The sequence below is a fragment of the Nyctereutes procyonoides genome, unplaced genomic scaffold (assembly GCF_905146905.1).
Source record: "Nyctereutes procyonoides isolate TBG_1078 unplaced genomic scaffold, NYPRO_anot_genome, whole genome shotgun sequence".
In the NCBI taxonomy this organism is placed as follows: Eukaryota; Metazoa; Chordata; class Mammalia; order Carnivora; family Canidae; genus Nyctereutes; species Nyctereutes procyonoides.
Genome location: NW_026575131.1, coordinates 22,517,317 through 22,541,089, shown reverse-complemented (window position 1 = coordinate 22,541,089; position 23,773 = coordinate 22,517,317). Strand labels below are relative to the sequence as shown.

The 23,773-nt window shown below is 40.0% G+C and overlaps 1 protein-coding gene across 3 annotated transcripts in view; it reads right to left on the bottom strand.

Moving 5' to 3' along the window:
* Positions 1–23,773, bottom strand: part of FRMD4B (FERM domain containing 4B) — a 323,770-nt gene that overhangs the window by 61,673 nt on the left and 238,324 nt on the right. For all 3 annotated transcript variants that reach the window (XM_055343545.1, XM_055343543.1, XM_055343544.1), the window contains 2 exons: positions 4,079–4,135; positions 3,227–3,249 (listed from right to left, as the gene is read on the bottom strand). In XM_055343545.1, the coding sequence (XP_055199520.1) occupies positions 3,227–3,249; positions 4,079–4,135 (80 nt within the window). The remainder of the gene's footprint in view (positions 1–3,226; positions 3,250–4,078; positions 4,136–23,773) is intronic.

Genomic DNA, 23,773 nt, shown 5'->3' with positions numbered 1-23,773 from the left:
TTCTCGGCATCCTCAGTGCCTAGACTGGTGCCGACACACATTTTAGGCATTCAGTAAATGTTACTGGATAAAGCTACAAAGTTTGTACAGTTTTAATGTGGTGGTATCAAGAATGTGTAAGCTCCATTTCAGCACTTTGTACTTTCCTTTTTTAAGGAACTTCCCTCTGCTTGTTTCCACCTGAGAAACATCAGGTCAGAAAATAAACACGGATAACCACAATCCCAATGACACCAAGATGTTCATCACAGAATTATTTATATACCAGCCAAAAAAAGGGGGAAACAATTCATATTTGAAATAATGGGGATGGTGGTGGTGGTAAATCATTCCATTAGTAGGATGAAATAATACGGGCATCTGAGTGACTCAGTCAGTAAGCGTCTGCCTTCAGCTCAGCTCATGATCTCAGGGTCTTAGGATCAAGTCCCACATTGGACTCCCTGCTCAGTGGACAGCATGCTTCTCCCTCTGCCTATGCTCCTCCTCTGCCCTCCAGCACATGCTTTCTCTCTCTCCTTTAGATAAATAAAAAAATATGTATATATTTTAAATATGACGAATACTAAAGTGGGGACTGTAGGTACTGTTCTAAGCACTTTGCAATTAATTCATTTAATGCTCATAGCAATATTATGGGTGTATACTATTAACATAAGTTCCATTCTACAGATGAGGAAGTGGAGGGCTTGGACAGTTTAAATAATCTGTTCAGAATTATTGAACAGGTAAATAAGTGGCAGACCAGGGATCTGAGCAAGGCTGACTGATTCTAGTGTCTTTGTTCTAACCAATATACAATGTTGCCTCACGGCACTTTATTTTGCTGGATTTTTCTTTTTTTAAAAAAAAAGATTTTATTTATTTATTCATGAGAGACAGAGAGAGAGAGAGAGAGAGAGCGCGCAGAGACTCAGGCAGAGGGAGAAGCAGGCTCCATGCAGGGAGCCCAATGTGGGACTCGATCCCAGGACTCCAAGATCACTCCCTGGGCCAAAGGCAGGGGCTAAACCACTGAGCCATCCAGGAATCCCATTTTGCTGGATTTTTCTAAAACTAGTTTTGTAATAAAATTTTGGAGGAAAAATATATTCTCCCCATTCATAGGAGGAAGCGATCACATCACAGGGAGGGCGTAGGTGGTAGCAAGGAACCAAAATTCTGCTTCATCATAAACCCAATGGCAAAAGTTCACAGTTCCTTATTCTTTCCTTCACCCTCCTCCGCGATAACAAACGTTCACTGGCAAAACAATCCGTATCATATCACATCATACATCTCCTCAAAACTATCCTGCCAAGTTGCTATTTTCATGAATCCCAATTTACAGACAAGGAAGCTGAGGTCCAGAAAGGGCAACGCTCACTTAGGGTCACACTGCTTGTTTCCTGATGCCAAGTTTCACATTGCTTCTACGACTAAGGGTGGTTTAGACAATTTCAAAACAGTGTCCTCCATCTAGTTAGACTACTAATCACTCAGGAAACCACCAGGCACAAGGCAAAGTTAAAGAAGAGGATTGGTTTGGGCTTGGCTAGACTAATTTGCCAAGTTTGAAGTCTTAGGGCTAAAAGGTCTGGACTACGCAAGGACTGTCTATTCTGAGCCTTCAGTCATTGGCAAGAGATCTTCCCTAAGGAAGCTTTGTGATATCAATGTTTCCTTCATACACTATTCAACTTCTTCGGACCACCTTACTCCCAAAAGTCTTTTCAGAAGCTGCCAAGAGACAGGAGAGGATGATGATAATGAGGAGGGCAATAATGATACTAGAATAATTGATAATAATAGCCAAAGTGTACAGAGAGCTTGCTACAAGTGCCAGAAACTGCCCTGAGCAATGTTTACATATATTTGATCTCCCAATCTACACCCATTAATCTAGGGGTAAGGGCCATTATCCTAATGAGCAAATGAGGTTTCGAGAGTGTCCATCACATGGCTGGTGGGGAGAAAATGGGGAGGAAGGGTTAGCAGTTCACAGACTGCAGAGGGTCAGGTTGGGCCTGAAAGCCCTCGTTTATAAATCAACTTCAGACACCACCCTCCATGATGACATTCCTTGCATATCTGATCTTCCTAGGAAATAGGGCTCCTCTAGGAAAGCCAAGAGCGGAGAACAGACCAGCATGATGTCAAGGATCTAGAAACTACTATATCTTCCTTTTATCCCAACACTTTCTTTTAATTAAAAAAAGATGGTGTTTATAGATTCTCCTGATTCCTTCAAAGCATATTTCCTAACTTAAATGCACATTTAAAAAAAATAGCATGGCACAAGAACAAAGCTAATGAATGATGCTCACGAGGTGGATGGTGGTGTGCGAAGTGGACTCTGCAGTCATTTTACCAAACTGAACGGGCAGGTGAGAGGATCTGGAGTTTCTGAGGTGAAGTAGTGAGCCCTGACTGGACGTTTGCAAGCTTGGAAGGCATTATTCGCTTATCAGTCTGTTAAGGGGCATACTATGCAAGACCTTGGCTGGGAATGAGTACTAGGTCGTCTGTAAATAATCTACGGGTAAAGTTTACCAGGAGTGGAACATTAACATGGTCGAGGTGAGGCCTGCAATGGGTCATTGGCCTGTGGGCTGCTTCTAATTGGGGGCCTTGCCTCCGCCTTGAACCATTTTTTGATTCCTCCAACTACAACTGCTGCATTAAAAGGGCAGAAAGGTGCAGGTAGAGCATGAATTCAAATATAAACATTCTGATGAGGTGGCCAGTTAGGCAGTCAGAACCAGTAAGTGTCCCAGTGGCAACAATACAACTGTTAGGTCAAGTGTCTGAAGAGAGAGGCCCCTTTAGGGCAGCTGCAGAAAGAAAGCCCCTATTAATCCCTTAACTAAGCAGCTGATGGAGTTTATCTTTTTGTGCATATGTTATAACTCTTCCAACGCAGGATTGTTTATAAATTTTAAAAAGTCAGCACGGCTACCAAAGCTTTTTAGAGATTTCTTCATCTTGCTAACAGATAACTGAGCCTTGGAGGGCTTCTGTTTACAATTCACTGTCACTCTGGCTTGAAAAATTCTAAGAAAGCGTCCTTGCTGGATTCATTCATAAAAAGAATGGGTCCCTATTTGAAGAGGGAAGAGATCTCAGTCTCCCGCCTTGAGATCTACTTTCTTTTGAGTTTGCATCCATTGTTATTTAAAGCAACGGCATTCAGCTAGGGCTCAGCTTGGATTATTTTGCATAGTAATATCAGAAAAGGAACCATTACCTGCTATAATCCCCTTTGGCTTCCTGAAATAAAAAAAGAAAGATAGATGATCAATATGTATTTATGTTAATTAAGTGAATGAATTTCATTCTTGGTCACGTTTCCCTCTTAAAGTGCCTGAGTTTTGTTTGGGAGAATGTCCACTGAGGAACACTTTCTCTAGGGCCCCGGAGAAGAATGTGGCATTGGTGAGAACACATTAGTACCCACGAAATACTTCTTATTCTTAACAGAGGAGACAAATATATCTGAAAAAGCAGAGATGATTATGTCTTCCTTTAGGTCTCTATGATTATGTGATAAATGCTTGTCTATTCGAGCAGCACTTTTTAGTCCGGACACAGACCTTTTAAACCAGACAGAGGTAAATCAACGCATGCCACTTGCTTTCTCTTTTTAAATAAGCACAGAACACACTTGGTTTTTCAGCTACTAGCATCTTTAAGAATTAAGGGGCTCTTGCACTTGACTTCAAGAAAACGTATACAAAAGCTACTTAACTTATTTATTTATTTTTTTTTAAAGTTACTTAATTTAAATGACAATTACAGCCGCTGTAACAAGTGCTGCTTCCCAAATCCAACTATTCGAGAGCTCCTTTCCTGAAGTACGGTCTAAATTCTTTTCCCCCAGAGGAGTCTAAATTTCATTTTCCTTTGCGACATATAATATCACACTGTAACTCATGCAAGTTACGCTAAAGCAGAAAACCACGTTTTTCACTGGCAAACAACCAGCTGGCTTAAAAATCTATCAGCCACTGGCTCATGAGAAAGTTTCAGAGTTGCAGGCAGCTCACAAAAACCGACGAACAAAAAAGGCGCAGGCAAGAAGCAGTTGGTTGGTTCTTACCTGTAACACAAGCGCTGCTAACTTGAAGATGGTTTCGCTGTCGGCTTCGATTTGCCCCTGTCGGGGGGAAAGAAAAGCATCACTGAACACAGGCTGCCCTAGGTTGTAGCAAATGGCTGTGGAGTTGGGGAAGCTGTCACAGCTTGGCACCTCCAGTTTACAATCAAACGCAGATCATACCATTACAGGGGAAAGGAAGGGGGGGCGTGGAGGGGCGCATCCAGGGTTCAGGGAAAGCCACAGTGTGTGTGTGTGTGTGTGTGTGTGTGTGTGTGTGTGCCTGCGGGTGTACTTTAATTAGCCGGGGGGAATTTTGTTCAGAGAGCAGTATTCTGGAAGAAACACAAATGACTTGGAGGCTGAAAATTCAGACAGCTTCTCAGTGAATCATTTTCATCCCGACAGGTTCATTTTTAAGCTCTGAAGATGTACTTAGATTTGTTTATTGGGTGTTTTCCTGAGTTTTTTTTTTTCTGTGTCACCACGTGGTTTTGTTTTGTTTTGGTACACACACAATGCAACTATTTTTAAAAATATAAATTCACTTCTGCATCAATGATACATTGTTGAATTAATCTTTATACAATTAGCGATAAAATGTAAAGCCTTAGGAATCAGTTATAGTAGATACTTAGAGAAGACCAACATTCTGCTCCTTTTTACTGAAGTTTGGTGAACTCTGATTTATCATTTTACCCATTATTTTATTTTTTCATCCTTTAAGATCCCTCCACCCCCCAAATAGGAATTCTGGGCTTTGGAAAACAGGAGTGCTTTTTCAGTAGCCTGGTAAAGATGCATAAGTATGTGGGGAGGGAGTATTGCCTCTAGCAATAATACTCACACATGCCCTCATTTATTTTGTCAAGTATGATCATATATGTTAATGCCATTGCCACATCATGTAATATAGTACAACAGTGAGTCAATGAGTGTATAGAGGGTTCTTTATTTTTTAAAAATTTGTAAAAAGAAATTTGGTGATATGCTGCCTTGTAAGCATTAACACACACGAAAACAATTTCATATAACCTTGCCTACGTGTTGTATAATTAGTATTTGAGGGGATCCCTGGGTGGCGCAGCGGTTTGGCGCCTGCCTTTGGCCCAGGGCGCGATCCTGGAGACCCGGGATCGAATCCCACGTCGGGCTCCCGGTGCATGGAGCCTGCTTCTCCCTCTGCCTGTGTCTCTGCCTCTCTCTCTCTCTCTCTCTCTCTCTCTCTGTGTGACTATCATAAATAAATAAAAATTAAAAAAAAATTAGTACTTGAAAGCACAGAGTGTTTGAGACCATGGAACTGAGGAGCCTAGAAATTGGACTGAATTCTTTATTTCTCCCTTCTTCCTGTTGAATTCAGGCTAAAGAGTTTTTCTAGGTACACTAAGTGTATCAATGGTAAGTATGAAGTAGTTTTTAAGTAAATGCACACGAGGTAGGTTGACAGAGGCAGTTTACCTCACTGAGGATTTCTGAAAGGATTATACTTTTCTCTCACCTTTCCAAGTGATTTGGCTAGGGTTCTCAAAAACAAACCAAAATGCACCAATAACAATAATTCTTCTAAAAGCCATAAAATAAAATAAACAAACCAAAAAACCCAAGGGCATTACAATGTCAGCTGTGATCACTATCTGCATTTCCCTTATATTACAAAATGAAAACAAAGGAATTTCATCCTGTGACAATCAAAGTTTCCCTTCTGAAACCCGAGGCAACGGATCTGCTCCAGTTTTCTGCTTTAAAAGCTGACAGGCCCAGAGCTTGGAATTCCAAGCTTGCTTCTAATCTCTAGAAACAGATTATAAAATCAAAGAGAAGCCAGGTTGATTTTAAGAATCAATTGGCCTCTGTCTTTCAGGCAAGAGACAGTGCTTTCCTAATTTGGTGAAAAATATTGAAGCAGTTAATCCGGCAGGTGAGATGGGTGTTAATCAAGGCTAAATTTTACAAAGGTTAAATTTTTATGCTCAAAGGAAAAAAACAAACAAAAAAATTCATGCAGAGGGAGGCAGGAAACAGGGAGGAACACTCAAAAACATCTTTGAGTTTGAAATTACGTCCAAACTTAAAGTCCAGTTTGTCTAAAAATCTTACAAAAGAGGGAAATAAATGGATTGTCTTGGATATTAAAATAACTACAGCGAAATTAAATATATTGAAAATGACTGCCAACTCTTCTGGCCCCCCTATGACCCCCTTTGCCTCATCAGAACCTGAGGTGAGTCATCCAAACAATATTTGAGACACCAACTTTGCAATTTAGCAAATGGAAGTCCAGTAGATAAAAAGGCCTCAGACAGAAACTCTTAAGAACGTTGCCAAATAATTCTCTACCTTAGAAGGGTCATTAAATATTAAAAATGCTGAAATGAGGAGCTGAAGCATGAAAAATGCCAGGCTCAGACAGCTCCAGAAGAGTGGGGAGGCAAATATACAACTCACCTATGGGTTTTTTTTTCACCTATGCAAGTTGCCCCAAAGCAATACTGGTGGAGGAGGGTGATGGTGGGGTGGTGGGGTGGTGGGGTGGAGGGGTGGGGCTGACCGAACTCTTGTTCCATGGAGACAAGAGAATGCATGGTTTGGCCAAGTCTTACATTCTTTTATATACCTCAGCCCCTACCTCACCTTCCTCTTAACCTCTGTTCTGGAAATCCAAGGCAACATATTTTGAATTCTAATACTGATTGCCAAGGTTACTTGACTTGCACACGAAGCTCACCAAACAAAGGATCAAGCAAAAATAATACTATTTGCCTGGTTCTCAGCAATTTTGTATGGTGAAATTTAATTAAGACATATACAGAACTCCAGAATTTCATGCCCAAAGTGAAAAAGTTCTTTAGAAATTGCTGTCTGTCCTAGGATGAAAGATTTCTTTTACTTATTACCATGGCAACAGAGGTAACCTTATAGGTACCGGGCAAGCTAACACTTGAGAGAAGGATCTAGTCAGAGAGGGAGGTAACAGGATCCTTCATGGGTTTCCATGACGGTCAGGGATAAACAAAGGGAGCAGAGAAGTGAGTCGGCTGATGTGGCCCAATGCACAAGGGTGATATGAAACAGTGTCAAGTCAAGTATCAAGGTGCTCTAGCCTCATGGCTAATTTAGCTTCTTTACAGATTCAGTCCCTAGGTCACTAGGTTCAGGCTCTGTGTCAGGCATCTTATTTTTGCCCTTGGCTTGTTAGCTCAGTTGACCAAGACATCTTGCTAATGAGGTACACTCTTGGTTTTGAGTCATAAGTAGAAGAGAATAAAAGAAAGTTTTAGAGTTTGAAAGGGAATTTAGTGGGGCAGCCTGGGTGACTCAGCGGTTTAGCACCGCCTTCAGCCCAGGGTGTGATCCTGGAGACCCGGGATCGAATCCCACGTCAGGCTCCCTGCATGGAGCCTGCTTCTCCCTCTGCCTATGTCTCTGCCTCTCTCTCCGTGTCTCTCATGAATAAATAAATAAAATCTTTTTTTAAAAAAAGAAAGGGAATTTAGTGAAAATACGGCTCCTATTATTTTAAAGATGATGGCATCAAGAATTGGGGACATGAAGTGTACTACCCAATCCCACAGGGGACTGTGACTCAGTGCTTCTTGTCCAGTGCTCTTTCCATTTCACCGTGTACTAATTAGTTTTCTGGCTCCAGTGTAAATCTCTCACCAGGAATCTTCCAAAAGTATGCTTTTGATAAAAGCTAGAATCAGATAAGACTGAAAAATGACTCCAAATGCCACCTTTCCTGTTGACGGGATGGGTAAGTTATTATCAAACATAAACACTTAGAATGGAAAAATTATTTTTTTAAAAAGATTTTATTTATTTATTCATGAGAGGCACAGAGAGAGAGAGAGAGAGAGAGAGAGAGAGAGAGGCAGAGACACAGGCAGAGGGAGAAGCGGGCTCCATGCAGGGAGCCCGACGTGGGACTCGATCCCGTGTCTCCAGGATCAGGCCCTGGGCCGAAGGCGGCGCTAAACCACTGAGCCACCCAGGCGTCCCAGGGGAAAATTATTTCTGAAGATCCATCTGCTTTTTCTGTATTGATGTAGTACTTCTTGGAAACTCATTCTGCACAACAATGGACATGAATTACTTGCTCACAAACACTTAGGATTGGAACTACTGACAAACTGTTGGGGGAACTTGATTTGTTTCCAAGTGTATAACTAATTATCTAGCTATTCTAGGGTTAAATCTATTAAAAAAGGTAGCTTGTAGAACACCAACAAATAAATGTATAAGAAATGAGAGGAAAAGAAAATTATCATTTATAATTATCATAGTACTAATTATCCAGGAAATAGTTTTCAATAAATAAAATCTATTGTGTGAAAGCTTGGTGAGAAACGGGACAGGGTATTTATATAATTACAAAGTATCTCTTTATAGAGGAAGTTTAATGATAAGGGGGAAGTGGTAATTTTTCAACAGAGAAATCTGACATACAATCTTTTTTTTTTTAAAGATTTATTTATTTATTTGAGAGAGAAAAAGAGAGCATGCATATAGTGGGGAGGGCAGGGGGAGAAAGAAACCCAAGAGGACTCTGCACCAAGCACTGAGCCCAATATGAGGTTTGATCCCATGACCCTGAGATCATGACCTAAGCCAAAACCAAGAGTCTGTCACCCAAATGACTGCACCATCCAGGTGCCCCTTACAGATACAATCTTAATCAAGTGATGAGATATCACCAATAACTGGACAGACCAGCATCATGTGCCTCCTCAGAGTATTCACTGAGAAGGACACAACTTCACTCATCTACATGGCTAATGTAAATGTTTGGTAAATGTAAATGTTTCACAATCAAAATGCTGGGGGGGTGGGGAGGATGATCCCTCGTTTGTAGCATTTGTTGATATTCACGGTCCATATACTCTCCCTGTGCTGATTTTAAACTATCCATATGACATCACAGAACATGCTGCTGGGAAGAGATGTGAGAACTGGCTCTCACCACTGGTACTAGCTGGGTCCAGCACACCACTGGGTAGTATTCCTGCCAAAAATACATCCTTAGATCTAATCATGAGGAAGCATGAGGCAAACCGAAATGGGGGGACATTCTATAAAATGTCTGGCCCATACTTTTCAAAAATGTTGACAGGATGAATGCCAAAGAAAGGCTGAAGAACTGTTTCTAAGGAAAGGAGATTAAGCAGTCATAACAACTAAATGTAGTGTGTCATCCTGTGTCAAGAGGAAAAGTTGTTGTAAACGGCATTAATGGGACAACTGGACAGTACATTATGCAACAGTAGAGGTTCAATGTTAAATGTTCTAAATGTGATCGTTGTAATATGGTTATAAGGGATGACTTTGATCTTAGGAGATATCCGATGAATTATTTAAGGATAAACAGTGTAACTTTATTCTTAAATCATTCAGAAAAAAAATTACCCATACGCAGGCAGGGGGAGGGAGTGCAAATGTGATAAAATGTTGACTGATAATTTGGTTTGATGGAGACCTACTGCCACTTTTTGTGCCATTCTTAAAACTCTTCCATAAGTTTGAAATAATTTCAAAATAAAAAGTCTAGAAAAAGTTGACATATTTTCCCAGAGTGCTGGATATCTGTTTGTCTTGACTGGTTAGTACCTCTCCTTTTACTGAGTAGAATATCCCACTCTTTTCACAACTGCTTCTTTCCCTACTGGCCTGTGTGCAAACACACTCATCATGCTGTGGACAAGTGATGGAAGCTGGTCCAAAGACACTCCCAGGGATTTTCCAAATTAGAACTAAGAGAAGAAAACTCTCTCTCTTGCTGTGTCTCGGGGCAAAGTTGGGAAGATGTGAACCATAGAGAATCATTGCCCACAGATGGAGAGAAAGGGACTTCCCGACATTGGTAGTCAACTGCATCCATTGCTCAGCCAGGCCAGACTTCAAAGTCTGGTTAAAACTAAAACATTGGCAAGAACAGTGACTTAGATGCTGCTTGGATGCTCTCATTTTGGCTTACCACTAAGCCAGCAAACAAAGAGTGTAAAGAATAGAATGTGATAAGCACACAAATGAGTGAATGGATGTAGCTCTCTGGAGACTTAATTCCTCCTATGGACCCATCTACATGGAGGAGGAATCTGCCAAATCAGAGAATTCCAGAGATATGGACTCACTAGTTTCATACAATTAGTATGGTGGGGGGTGGGGGCGCATCAACACTCAAAGACCTACCCATTATCTTACAAGGCAGTTCTTGCTGGCATACTTCCCTGTGCTAGTCCTGTCTTCTAGGGATTATTGTGCCATAATTACCACATCTGCACCCCCTCCCCCATTCCCCTTGTATTAATGGACCAATACTTCGTCCCTTTTTGTCCAAGCTAGTTGTGACAGATAATGTTTCTGCAGGATGTGGTCTCGATGATATATATTTTTCATTTGTCCTTCTGGACCAGAGTTTTGCCACCTTGGCATAGTTGACATTTTCGGTTAGATAACTGCTTTCTGTGTGGGCTGCCCTGTGCATTGCAGAGTGCTAAGCAGCACCCCTGGCCTCTATCTGCTGATTCTAGCCCCAGCCTCCCCGCCACCTCCCCAGTGTGACAACCAAAAATGTCTCCAAACATTTCTAAATGTCTTCTGGGTGGCAAAGTTTCTCCAATTGAGAACCACTGACCTAGATTCTCAGTTTTATTCCTGTAAGCTAAAAGCATCAAAAACTTAACAAAACTGAACCATAAGGCTTGTTCCAAGGTACAACTGCTTTTGTGTAACAATGTTTTGGCATCACTCCACTGGCTTCTACTGAGAAACTATATAGGAAGCAACCCTCAGAACCTCATTATCTTAATAACTCCAGGTGTGTTGTTGAGGACATAGTTAATGACACCATGTGATAGGCCTTCATATGGACCCCTGGGAGAAGTTTCTGATTTTTAAGAACAGTAGTGACTATGCTCCTCGGAGCAGCTGCTTTGTTTTTACATTAATGACCACTGTGAATTATGCAAGTGATCATAACTCCCTCTTTGCTGTGGTTCTTAAGAGAAGTTGAATTTCATATTTGTGAGTTCAATGCTTTATACTAGCCATGCTAAATGTTTTAAACCAACCTTAACCTTGGCAGCATCTAATTATTTCTACTTTTATTTTCTCACAAGTAACTCTGATTTTGTCACTCATCATATTTTAAAGTGCTTTTTTTTCTTTTTTATTGAGGTATATACAGTGATATGCAAAATCTTAGTGCACAGGTTGGTGAATTTTGGCATGTGTATACACTTATGCAACCAACCACCACCCAGATAAAGATATCAAACATTATCACTACTTTTTCCATCTTAGGAAAATGTATGTATTTTTATAGGCTTCATCAAATAAATATTATTTTTGCTCATTAAAAAGGTATCAAATAATACTGCAAAATTGTTGCAATTTGCAATTCTTTGATTACTAACCCATTTGAGTCTCTCCCTTGCAATTGCATATTATTTGCTACTGCCTATGTGTGAAATGACCCTTTGTTCACTTATCTGTTTGAGAAATTATGTTCTGTTTGAGCTACCAATGTTAGTTAACCCTTTGTGTTGTCTACTGGTTACAAACTGTATCCTTCAATCTATTCTCCTTCCCCTGGCCTATGAAATCAGATGGCCCTGGGGCCCATCTCCCTCACTGGAAGAATCTTTGGGGTACTGAGCAAGCTATTTTTCTGAAACTTAGTTCCTCATCTGCAAAATGGGGAATGATAATATTGAATTTAGTGGGTTGTTCACAGTATTAATGAAGGACAAATATAAAGCATTTATCATAAAGCTTAGGCTCAAAGATTCCTTCAGTGTTATTTTCTCTGCACTCTGCACTATGTTGCTTCTTACACTGTGACATATTAGTGTATCTATAATAATCTATTTGATCTGGGACACTGTTCAGTTTTTGTGCTGTTCTGTAACATTCTGTCAATATTACATGATAATATATCTCAATATCTAAGTGGTGCTTTAATTTTCCATAATAATATTTAACATTCTCTTTCACATATTTAAAAAAATTTAAATAATCTTGTCAAGTTTAAAAAATATACATATGTAATAATTTGCCTTCCTCCTTGGAGCCATATATGTCTATTGAAATGTGTTTTTTTTTTTGAAATGGCTTTATAAGAACAAAAAAAGAAATGGCTTTATAATGACCATAAAGTTTTATGATATTCCATAAAGATCACACACATCCAACATTAGGGTTAATACTCAGTATTTTATGTTTTCCTTTATAAATGATCCACCATTTTCATTATATTACCTGGTTAGCATTATGTAGGATTATTATTTTTGGTGTATTTGACTACCATTACATTTCTTCACCAAAGCCTATGATGCTAATAAGTTTTAGCTCCTTTATTTCCATTTTGTAGGCATATACTGAAATCACCTTCAAATATTTTGGTGTGCTTCTTTGCAATGTAGTCGGTATATCTGATTGTACTACATGAAGTAGACATTTTACTTAACACATCAAAACTACATTCTTCTCATACACTGCTGGTGGAATATAACTTAGTTCTGGATGAACTTTTTGGCAGGGTCTACCAAATTCTCTCTCTCTCTTTTTTTTTAAATTTAAATATTTTATTTATTCATTCATGAGAGACAGAGAGAGAGAGAGGCAGAGACACAGGCAGAGGGAGACGCAGGCTCCATGCAGGGAGCCTGATGTGGGACTCGATCCCGGGACTCCAGGATCACATCCTGGGCCAAAGGCAGGCGCTCAACCGCTGCACCACCCAGGGATCCCGAAGTCTACCGAATCTTAACACACACACACACACACACACACACACACACACACACACACAATGGCCCAGCAATTCTGCTCTTAGATGAATACCTAACATACATGTTTACATTTGTCCACTAAACGATGGACACTAGGATCTTCTTGGCAGTGGTGTTTGTAATAACTAAATACTGCAAACTACCCAAATGCCCATTAGTGAGCAAATGAATTGTGGTATATTCATACTATGTGCTACAGTTCAGTAGTGAAAGTGAACAAGCTAGCCTAAACTACATACGGTATGAATGAATATCAAAAACATAATTTGAGCAAAATAGGCTAAACATTAAAGAGCCTTTGTTGTATGGCTCCAGTTATATGAAATATAAAGTCAGCCAAAACTAATAAATGCTATTAAAAGTCATGGAGTGGGGAGGGCGTTAATGACTGGAAGAGAACATGTGTAGGGTTTCTCAGGTGGTAATATTCTGTTTACTTGTTATCGATGCTAGTTGCACAGATGTGCTCAATTTGTGAAGGTTTGTTGCTGCACATTTACATTACATGCACTTTTCTATGTGTATATTATACTTCAATTTACAGCTAAATAGCAAACAAACAACTACTGATCTTTCCTGAGGCCTTTCTCATCGTACTTAGTGGCAGTTCCATCTACAGTTGCTTAGGTCCAAAATCTCATGGCACCTTCGAACATGGAGTTGAGCGGTGAGTACCTTGTACAATTGTACTTGGCAATCCTATTTGCACCTTCTAATACATTACACAACTTATCTACTTTCTTTGTTTTTTATTTTCCCACCCACTATCACACCTGTCTCACAGACAAGATCCTTTAGGGCATGGGTTTTTATCTAGCTATAGCTCCAAGACCTAGAACACTGCTGAACACAGAGCAGGTGCTCAATAATATTTGTAGAACAACAACTATAAGAGTAGTGAGGTAAAAAGTTGATGGAAGTATTTTTATTTTTCTTTAAAAAAAAGATTTTATTTATTTATTTGAGAGAGAGAGAGAGAGTGTGTGCATGAGCAGGGGGAGGGACAGAGGGAGAGGAAGGAGCAGATTACCCACTGAGCAGGGAGCCTTAGGACAAGGGGCTCTATCTCAGGACCCTTGAGCTGAAGGCAGATGCTTAACCGACTGAGCCACCCGGGGGGCCTTTATCTTTCTTTTTTAGAAAGGGAATGTTCCTTGTATTTCTTGATTCCTATACAGCTGATTTGCCTTGATTTTCAACTCAGAAGGAATTTCTGAACTGGGAGAACCCAGCCCAGGCCTCACCAGCTATGAGAACTGTATGCTAAGTACTAGGTTGTCAAGGACTAGATATGCAAACTTAACGCACCAAACACAAATTGGTGTTAGATGTCAGAAAGTCTTTTGCTCCTCTGTCTTCACTTCCTAAGAACACAAAAGGAAAACCATAATACCTGTCTCACATGTTTCATGGAGTTTGAGGACAAAAAGAAAAACAAGATATAAAAAAGCTTTGAAAAAGGAAAAAGCAGGGATGCCTGAGTGGTTTGGCGGTTGAGCATCTGCCTTCTGCCCAGGGCGTGATCCTGGAGTCCCCGGATCGAGTCCCACATTGGGCTTCCTGCAAGGAGCCTGCTTCTCCCTCTGCCTGTCTCTGCCTCTCTCTGTGTGTCTCTTATGAATAAATAAATAAAAATCTCAAAAAAAAAAAAGAAAGAAAAGGGAAAAAGCATTACCAGGAAAGCCAACAAGTACAGGTGTTTCTGTGGGCGTGTATCACAGTTTCAAAGACATAAGCCTTATGACCAAAGCATCTGGGCAGACCGCTTCTCAGAAACTTGATCACAAGGAAGATAGGAGCAAAGAGAAAGCGAGAGTAAGTTCGGCAGCCTGTGAATTAGTGTTCGTTTGTGGGAGGATAATCAAAGGAATATACGGATATGGAAATGAGAAAGAAGGGAAACTAGGCAGGCACTTTCCCAAGGACCAGCCCAGGTATGGTTCGTGCAGTGCCTTTTATTTTTAGTTGGACAACTAAATAAATGAAAATCCAACTAAAATAAATGAAATAAATGATGTTAAATGAAAATTAGGCGTGGTTATAGATTAATGAATTAATCTATACTTTTTTTTCCTTTGGGATGAAGTTCCAACTAGTTTAAATAGAAATTGGATCTTGATTTCTAAACATCGCTCTCCAAGGAAAGGAAAAACGGCTGATTCCAAGGCCATAGCAATAGCATTTTGCTCATCAAAACAAATGGCAGAATGGATGATAATACACTGAATAAAAAGGAATCCATGAGTCTGTGCTGATATTGAAAAATGTTATTAAAAGCTGGAGATAGGGATCCCTGGGTGGCGCAGCGGTTTGGCGCCTGCCTTTGGCCCAGGGCGCGATCCTGGAGACCCGGGATCGAATCCCACGTCGGGCTCCCGGTGCATGGAGCCTGCTTCTCCCTCTGCCTGTGTCTCTGCCTCTCTCTCTCTCTGTGACTATCATAAATAAATAAAAATTAAAAAAATTTATAAAAAAAAAAATAAAATAAAAGCTGGAGATGGAGGAGAGGAAAAATTATTCTTTACAGATGAATGCTGACTAGGAAATGTCAAAGTGTCAGCTCCATACAAGTTACAAAGGGGAAGGGGAAGAGAAAACTGCAGATACTACCTTAGTCAGAAACAACTGGGGCACTTGGGTGGTGTAGTTGGTTAGGCATCTGACTCTTGGTTTGGGCTCAGGTCCTGATCTCAGGGTCGTGGGACTGACCCCCAGGGGTGTCTGCTTGGGATTCTCTCGCTCCCTTTGCCCCTCCCACTCATGCTCTCTTTCTCTCTCTCAAATAAATAAATAAATCATTTAAATACAAAAAAACCCCAAAGTATACTATTGCCAGCCTCCTTGCAAGATACACCGAGAACACACATCACTCGTGTGGTATTCCTGCCACAAGAAAATTATGTTAGATTCATGGCTCCCAAACTTTGGTGTGTAGCAGAACTGCCTGGAGAGCTAAGGAAGAGTACAGAGACCCAGGCTCACTGAAGTAAGATAGGATAGAATAGGAGACATTGTGGGTCTCCGTATTTTTACCAAGTTCTTAGAGGGTTCTGACATCCAACATCATGCATGTTTCGAACCACTGAATTAGACAAATTCCTGTATCACAAATGGAGAGACATTCTGCAAGGCAACTGGCCTGATATCCTTCAAAAGTGCCAGTGTGGGGCGCCTGGGTGGTTCAGTGGGTTAAACGTCTGCCTTCTGCTCAGGTCATGATCTCGGGGTTCTGGGCTGGAGTCCCATCTCAGGCTCCTGGCTCAGTGGGGAGTCTGTTTCTCCCTCTGCCCCTCACCCCACTTGTGCTCTCTCTCTCTCAAATAAATAAAATCTTAAAAAAAAAAAGCGCCAGTGTAAGAAAAACAGAAGAAAGACTGGCCACCTGTTTCCAATTGTGGAAACTACGGAAGCATAACGACTAACTGCAATGTGTGATCCTAGATTGGACTTTGGATCAGAACAGGAAAAAAACCGAAAATCTATACAGAATCTGAGACAATTAGAAAAAAATTGAATAGGAGCTGGAGTTTGGATAGACACAACTTGTGAAATACAGTATGCATTGCACAAAACTCCAAACTCTACACAGGCAGAGATCTGGTTGGTTGGTTGTATACCCAGCATCCATATAGTGACTACCAAATAGTGGACAATCAAAAAATATTTTTAATGAATTAATCTATACTTAAGAAAAAAAAAGCCTAAACCTTTTGATGACACTGTTCTACCAGATAACGCTACAAAAAAATCAGGACTCTGAGTCTTCCTCCTCCTAATTCTCATTTTTATTCCATCCCTCCCATCCCTATTCTGAGATCTTGAGGCTCTGCTTTATTCTTATTAAGTCCAGAAAGAATGAGATTGTCGTGTGGTAAGTATAAAAGAGACTGGCTCCACCATTCTGCAATATCTGAATCCTTTTTATAAAGTCTTGAACCAACATAGTTTCAAAGCAAGGTAGTGAATGTTTATGAGACTGCCCTGAAAATTAGGTGTGGTGATCTACAACCAAATTGTTAGGTGATGCAAGAAAGGCAGGGAGCTTCAGTAGGTCACACTCTGCTAATAAGCATGGAGGTTCCAAGGCACCCACATCTGATAAATATGAGGGGAGACAACTGGAAAACAGATGAATAGCCATCATTAAGTAAACACTTAAAACCAAGCTCTTGACTTCTGTACTTACCCTTATGCGTTATAAGATGACATACACAGCAGACCTTAATTACAACATTCTAATTGCTTAAATGCACCCTGGCACCAATTTATGATTACAATTTGAATTTGCAGTAGTGGAGTATTCAGCTGAAAAACTAGTCATATTTTTAAAAAACAGTGCAAAGTGCTTACAAGGTAATCAGGGATCACTAGAGAGAGAAAAAGATGAATAAGGGGAAAGTTATGATCATGACGTTAAAATTAAGTCCTTGAATAAAGAAGCTCTGCTAAAGTTAGTATGCTATATAGACTTTTTTTTTGCATGAGTCAATATGCAATGATACTTTTATTTTCAGTGCTATCGTTCATGCATCTGATTGGATTACTTGTTTTTTAATTATTTATTATTATTTTTTCCAATAGGTTATACCATGCTTAAAATATCTTCACCAACATTCTCCTTTTATACCATAATTGTGGGTTTTTTTTTAAGATTTATTTATTCATTCATGATAGAGAGAGAGAGAGTGAGAGAGAGAGAGAGAGAAGCAGAGACACAGGCAGAGGGAGAAGCAGGCTCCATGCAGGGAGCCCGACGCAGGACTCGATCCCGGGACTCCAGGATCGCGCCCTGGGCCAAAGGCAGGGCTCAAACCGTTAAGCCACCCAGGGATCCCTATAATTGTGGTTTTTTTTAATGTTCAAGTACTTTTTATAAATGAGAACATCTTGTGACAGAATTTTGGAATAATATTGTCTATAACAACAACAAAAACAAGAAACACTGAAGTGCTAATTATCTGCTCCAAGAGATTGACAAATATTAATTCACTGAGTCTTCAGGGCAGCCCTGTGAGGAGGTAATGTGGGGAGATGGAACCTTAGGAAGATAATGAGATTGTTGCTCAAGGCCACCCAAACTGCAAGTGGTGGAGCCAGGATTCACAGTGAGGCAGTTGGGATGCCCTGTCCTCAGGGGTCCCCACTTCCCCATGTCAAGCATTGGGTCATACTTTGGACAGTCTCTCCAAGGAGCTAACAGTTTGGTTAGTGGCCAGCACTCATGAACTACTGTGTTTAGCTGAGAAGTCAAGCACAGTCTTCCAGTATACTTTACATGTGTAACTATTGTGGCCAATTCAACAGGTCTAACTGAAATGGATATCTTAGCCTGTTTCCTAATGAATCCACATTGCAAGACATCATAGGCCTACTTAATTATGAAATGGGAATCTTCTGTTCAATTTCTTCTGTTTGAAATATATAAAAATAGCCCTTCAGGGATCCCTGGGTGGCGCAGCGGTTTGGCGCCTGCCTTTGGCCCAGGGCGCGATCCTGGAGACCCGGGATCGAATCCCACAACGGGCTCCCGGTACATGGAGCCTGCTTCTCCCTCTGCCTGTGTCTCTGCCTCTCCTCTCTCTCTCTCCTCCTCTCTCTGTGTGACTATCATGAATAAATAAATTAAAAAAAAATAAATAAAAAAAATAAAAATAGCCCTTCAAATCTCCTCCTGAGGACTTCTGAGCATGTGTCACACTGCCGAAAGGCAAAATACATCTGGCTCTAGGACAGGTCAAAAAAAAAAAAAAAAGATGACAGATAGATGATAGGCAGGTAAAAATATGGCAATAGAGAGAGATCTGGTATGGGTAAATTTGTTTTGGGAAGTTTCTTTGCCGTATTCCTTTTGAAATCCAAGATGTGTCTTCAAGGATGTCAAGCTAAGCATTTTCAAAAGCAGGAAACATATAAAAGAGTTTGATTTCTAGAATAAATTGGGAAAACATCTTACAGAGTTTTTTCATTCATTCCTACATTTAAGATACTGTTATTTTCAGCTAAATGGACCATCAACCTCCTCTTGCTTCTGTCCAAGCATTTATCATACTTTTTGTGACTATTTTGAGCCACATTTAGCTATAATGCTCTTCTTATGGCTCATTTCTGAGATGATGTTTTACCAAAAGTATAAATACTGAGTTTAAATGTTTTAAGACAATTCCTGCTAAACGGCATTACTATGAAATACAGGCTTTTCAATTGCATTTTCAGTAGTTCTTCTCAATGTATTCAACAAATATTTGAGTGCCTACTTGTGCTGGCGATTTATCAGTGAACAAAAAATTTATTCTTTGTAAATTTACCCTGGCTAGTGCCACCTGGAAGGCATTTTCCTTGTTATTTACTCTGTGATGAGGATCTTTTATTTCTGTGGACCTCAATGCTTTCAACTGAGGACCAAACATCTTCCCCTCTACCATCTCAGGGAGGTGATAAAGGCAAATGATATAGCCCATATGGTAAGTCCCTGAGGTTCAAACTGGCATGTGTTATAAGCTATTATTATGAAAACTTTGATTCTCACAAATGCACAAGGTAGCATATATCCGAATGTTAATGGTTTAAGATACACATAATTTCAATGTCAGGAAAACAGAGGGAATACCACATGAAACAGAAAAAGGTGAAATATTTATTATAAAGCTTGCAATAGCCCTTTAAAATATGATATTAGATTTCTTTGTTCCTTGCGGACTGGCCAGCCTTCAAACCAACTCTGATGTTTAGTTTAGTGACTTCACTTGGTAAATACTAATGGCTGGTTATTATGAGGAGGCACGCTTGCCTCTGTGTAGACAGAACTCAGAGCCTGCAAAATTCAATTTCTGTTACTGATCCTTTAAATTATTTCAGCATCTTGAAAAGAGCCTGAGGATTAAAACACACACATATGCATGCATGTGTATACACACACACACACACACGCACGCACACACATATTCACTTTTCAAGTCCCAAATGCTAAAACTGCAAGGTTAGCAGGTGTACTGAATATAGTTTAGTTCTCGATGACTACTCAAATTGTTTGGTGAACTATATGCAGTAATTCTGGGGCAAGAACCATTAATGTGATGGTGACGTATTGCCTTGGTTATACAGGAGTATGCTTTATGTTCTGTTAGGTTACATGGAACTGAGACCATTGGTTTCTCTTAGGACATTAGAAATAAGGATAGTAACAGACCTTTCCATGAATGTGTACTTAAAGGAAACATCTCTTTGCCATGAATGGGCAACTAGAATAGTACTGAATTATCAAAATACCTTTCTAGGTTGTAGGGAATGTTTCCCTCTCAAGAAACAGTCATGTATTGATTATTCAGGGGCTCATGTATTAACTTTGGGGAGGATTCATTTCTCCAGTGTTTCTCCCATCCCTGCTTTTCTGCTGCTTCTATGGTGACTTTGGCTCTAGTAAGAAGGAAAAAGAAAAGTCAGTGATATCCAGGGTACTATGGATACTACCTATCCAGTTAGGATTCACTGGATTCCCTCTGCATATACTCAATGCTCCTCTGTCCCAGAGGCGATCAAAAGTTGGTGACTTATTTCCTTGGAATTCCAAGAGAAGATGTTTGAATTGAAGAGCAGAGATGTGTGTCTACCTAGCCTTGTAGCTGATTTTACAGCGATTCTCCTGAATGTTTCCTTAAGGTACTTAGAGTGAACATAGCAACAAAGGTTACCATACATATGCTGAGATACCAGTGCTTTAAAAATCCCATCACACGATGTCCAAATTGTATTCCAATAAGTTCACTATATTAAATTTCAAGGTTACGAGTGCAGCATCAACTCTGGAAAATTGAATTTAGGAGCAGTAACTCCACCTTAAGTAGTGAAAACAAAGTAAGATTGAAAGCTGAAAAAGTCTAATTTTATGGTTGTTACTCAGAACTGATTTTCAATTTAACTTGATCTTTTTACAAGGCCTTTTTGAAAAATTGATCAATGTAGTTGTTAGTGTAAACTCCCATTTACTTTGCTCACTTGACCAATATTTACAGAGGGCCTCTAGCGTAGGCCAGGCTCTGTGCCAGGGGTAGGGCCATAAACATGAATAAGAGCTGACCTGGTCCTAAGGAGTTAGGTTGTAGGTGGCAGATATATGAACCAACAATTCAACACAATGGGAGGAGAGTTAGGAGACACATTTAAAGGGTGTTCTGGAGGCTGGAAGAACTTGTAGGACGCTGGTGATGGTGTATAAGGGGAAAAAAGCCTTGCTTAATGGGCAGGTACTGGAGCTGAGTTCTGAAGGATGAGTGGAATATTTGTCAGAGGGAAAGGAAAGGAGAAAGGCAGTCAGTAGGGAAATGAGAACATAAAAGAGAAAAAGACATTCAGCAGGCTAAGCATATAAAAAAAGGCACAGAAGCTTGGCAAAGGAAGCAAGGGGGAGTGTGGGAAGAGGCTCCAGTAATAAGCCAGGGCTTGCAGGTCCTTATAAGGTGCTGATATGGAACAGCAGTAGTAAGTAATAAAAGCAAAAATATTAACAGCAAAACAGTGTGCCGGACACTGTTCTATACACTTTGCATAGATTAACCTATCCACTGAGGTAGGTACTATTACTGCCCCCACATTAACAGTTGATAAAACTGAGGCTTAAAAAATGTAAGTACTATGCCCAGGTGAGAGCCAAGGCCATGAGCCAAAGGTGCCTGGTTGCAGAGTCACTGCGTTCCACAGCCTCTGTAGGCAGTGGGGGCTGCTAAGTCTTTTTTTTTTTTTTAAAGATTTTATTTATTTATTCATGGTAGACCCAGAGAGAGAGAGAGAGAGGGAGAGAGAGAGAGACAGACAAGGCAGAGACAAGGCAGAGGGAGAAGCAGGCTCCATGCAGGGAGCCCGATGGGGGACTCGATCCCAAGACTCCAGGATCACACCCTGGGCCAAAGGCAGGCACTAAACCGCTGAGCCACCCAGGGATCCCCTGGGGGAAGTCCTAAGTCTTGTCGATTTCACTTTCTAAAATGCCTCAACCCTGCCATCCAATTGCTCATTCTTTAATCATTCACCCGCTCACTTATTTGTCCATTTAACAACCTTTTATGTAAGATAGAGGTTCTAGAGATTCCGATATAAAGAAAACCTGGCCACTATCCCTGATGTGTGAATTTATATTTAATGAAATAAAAATGTGTAATGACAAAATATCTCTGGACTCCTTCCCCATGCTGCACACTTACTCTCCAAACTTATGTTTGAACATGAAGAATGTTAAGAATATGAAGAATATAGGAAGAAAAGTGGACCGGATAAGGTTAAACAGCCTAAACATACATAAAAAGTTGAAAGTCTAAAAAATGTAAAATATAGGCAGCAAGTGATCTCAACCAAGGAAAATCTATGCTCAAAAGAAAGAAATTTGGCAAAATAATACAATGAATGGCCCAGGGTTGGGCATAGGAATCAATTCTCTTTTTTTTTGTATTTTTCTGCATTTTCTAAATTTTCTACAACAGGTAAGTATTATATTTACAATTGGAAGAAAACCCATTCTGGCAGTTGTCTTTAAGAGTAGAGCTTTTGCATTTCTAGATAAAGCAATTAGGAATTTTCAACTTCTATTAGATTTGCCCAGTGAAAACATGACTGAGTGTTTTTCTAATGGAGTGAAAGTGATGAGCCAAATATTTTTATTCTCTTCACACAGCTTTAAAGAGGTAAAGTTCAGTGAATACACTGATTGCTTTTATCTTTATTTTTGTGATTTAAAATAATTCGAGCATCTTGTTAAAAACATTATAAAAGCATTACTTAGGAAGCAAAAATTCCATAATCTCAGAGATAATAGAAATTTAGGCTATGACATATTTTTTTCCATTTTCTCCTATGAGTTCACTTTATACACATAAAAGTAAATAATAAAGTTAACAATCACAGTATGTTTATGGTTCTATAACTTGATTCTTTTTAAATGTGACAATGTAGTTTGGGCACATTTCCATGTCAGTCCAGCAGGGCTATTCTACTTTTTTTTTTAATATTTTATTTATTTATTCATGAGAGACACACACAGAAAGAGAGAGGCAGAGACACAGGCAGAGGGAGAAGCAGGCTCCATGCAGGGAGCCCTAAGTGAGACTCGATCAGGATCACAGGACTCCAGGATCACAACCTGACCTGAAGGTAGATGCTCAACCACTGAGCTACCCAGGTACCCAGGCTATTCTACTTTGGATGGCCACACAGTATCCTATCACATGAATGATTTGTCCTTTATTTAACTAATCCCTGTTTATTTAGGCAGTTTCCAGTTTCCTACTACTAGAAATAATTATTTAAGATCTTTTTGTATTTATCTTTTCATATTTCAGTAACATCTTCCATGGGATAATTCCTAAAGTTGGTGGACAGCTGGGTGAAAAGATATGTTCTTACTTTTAATGGACATGGCTAGACTGCCTTCAAAAACCACATGGGCTATTAAGAGAGCTCTGGCGCCTCCAGATTCACACACTTAAATGCAAACGGCATTAAGATTCTAAGACCATTATGCCATATGCTCTATCACTCTAAGTGGGTTAAGAATGTGTTTTCGGGATGCTAAGCTGAGGCTCTTGTCAAGTCTGCTAATGAAAGGGCACATCTAATAAGGTCTCAGTCAAGAAATGGGGTAAGAGGGAGGATAAGAATAAACATGACTGGATAGTCTTGCAATAACTAATTTTTAATAGGATTACTAATGGTTGGCTCTTTTGTGTTTCTACATTTATTCGAGGTACAAAGAGATGAGAGCTTTTTAGAAAAGAAAAAGTTGCACAGTGAAATCTGTTCAAGGCATTACTGAGCCAATTCCTGTTCCTTTTTGGTATGGTATCTGCTCCTGCTCAGCCTGGAGAAGAGGAAGTATTAACTGGCTTACTACCCGAGTCAACATTTCTTGACTGACTCCAGA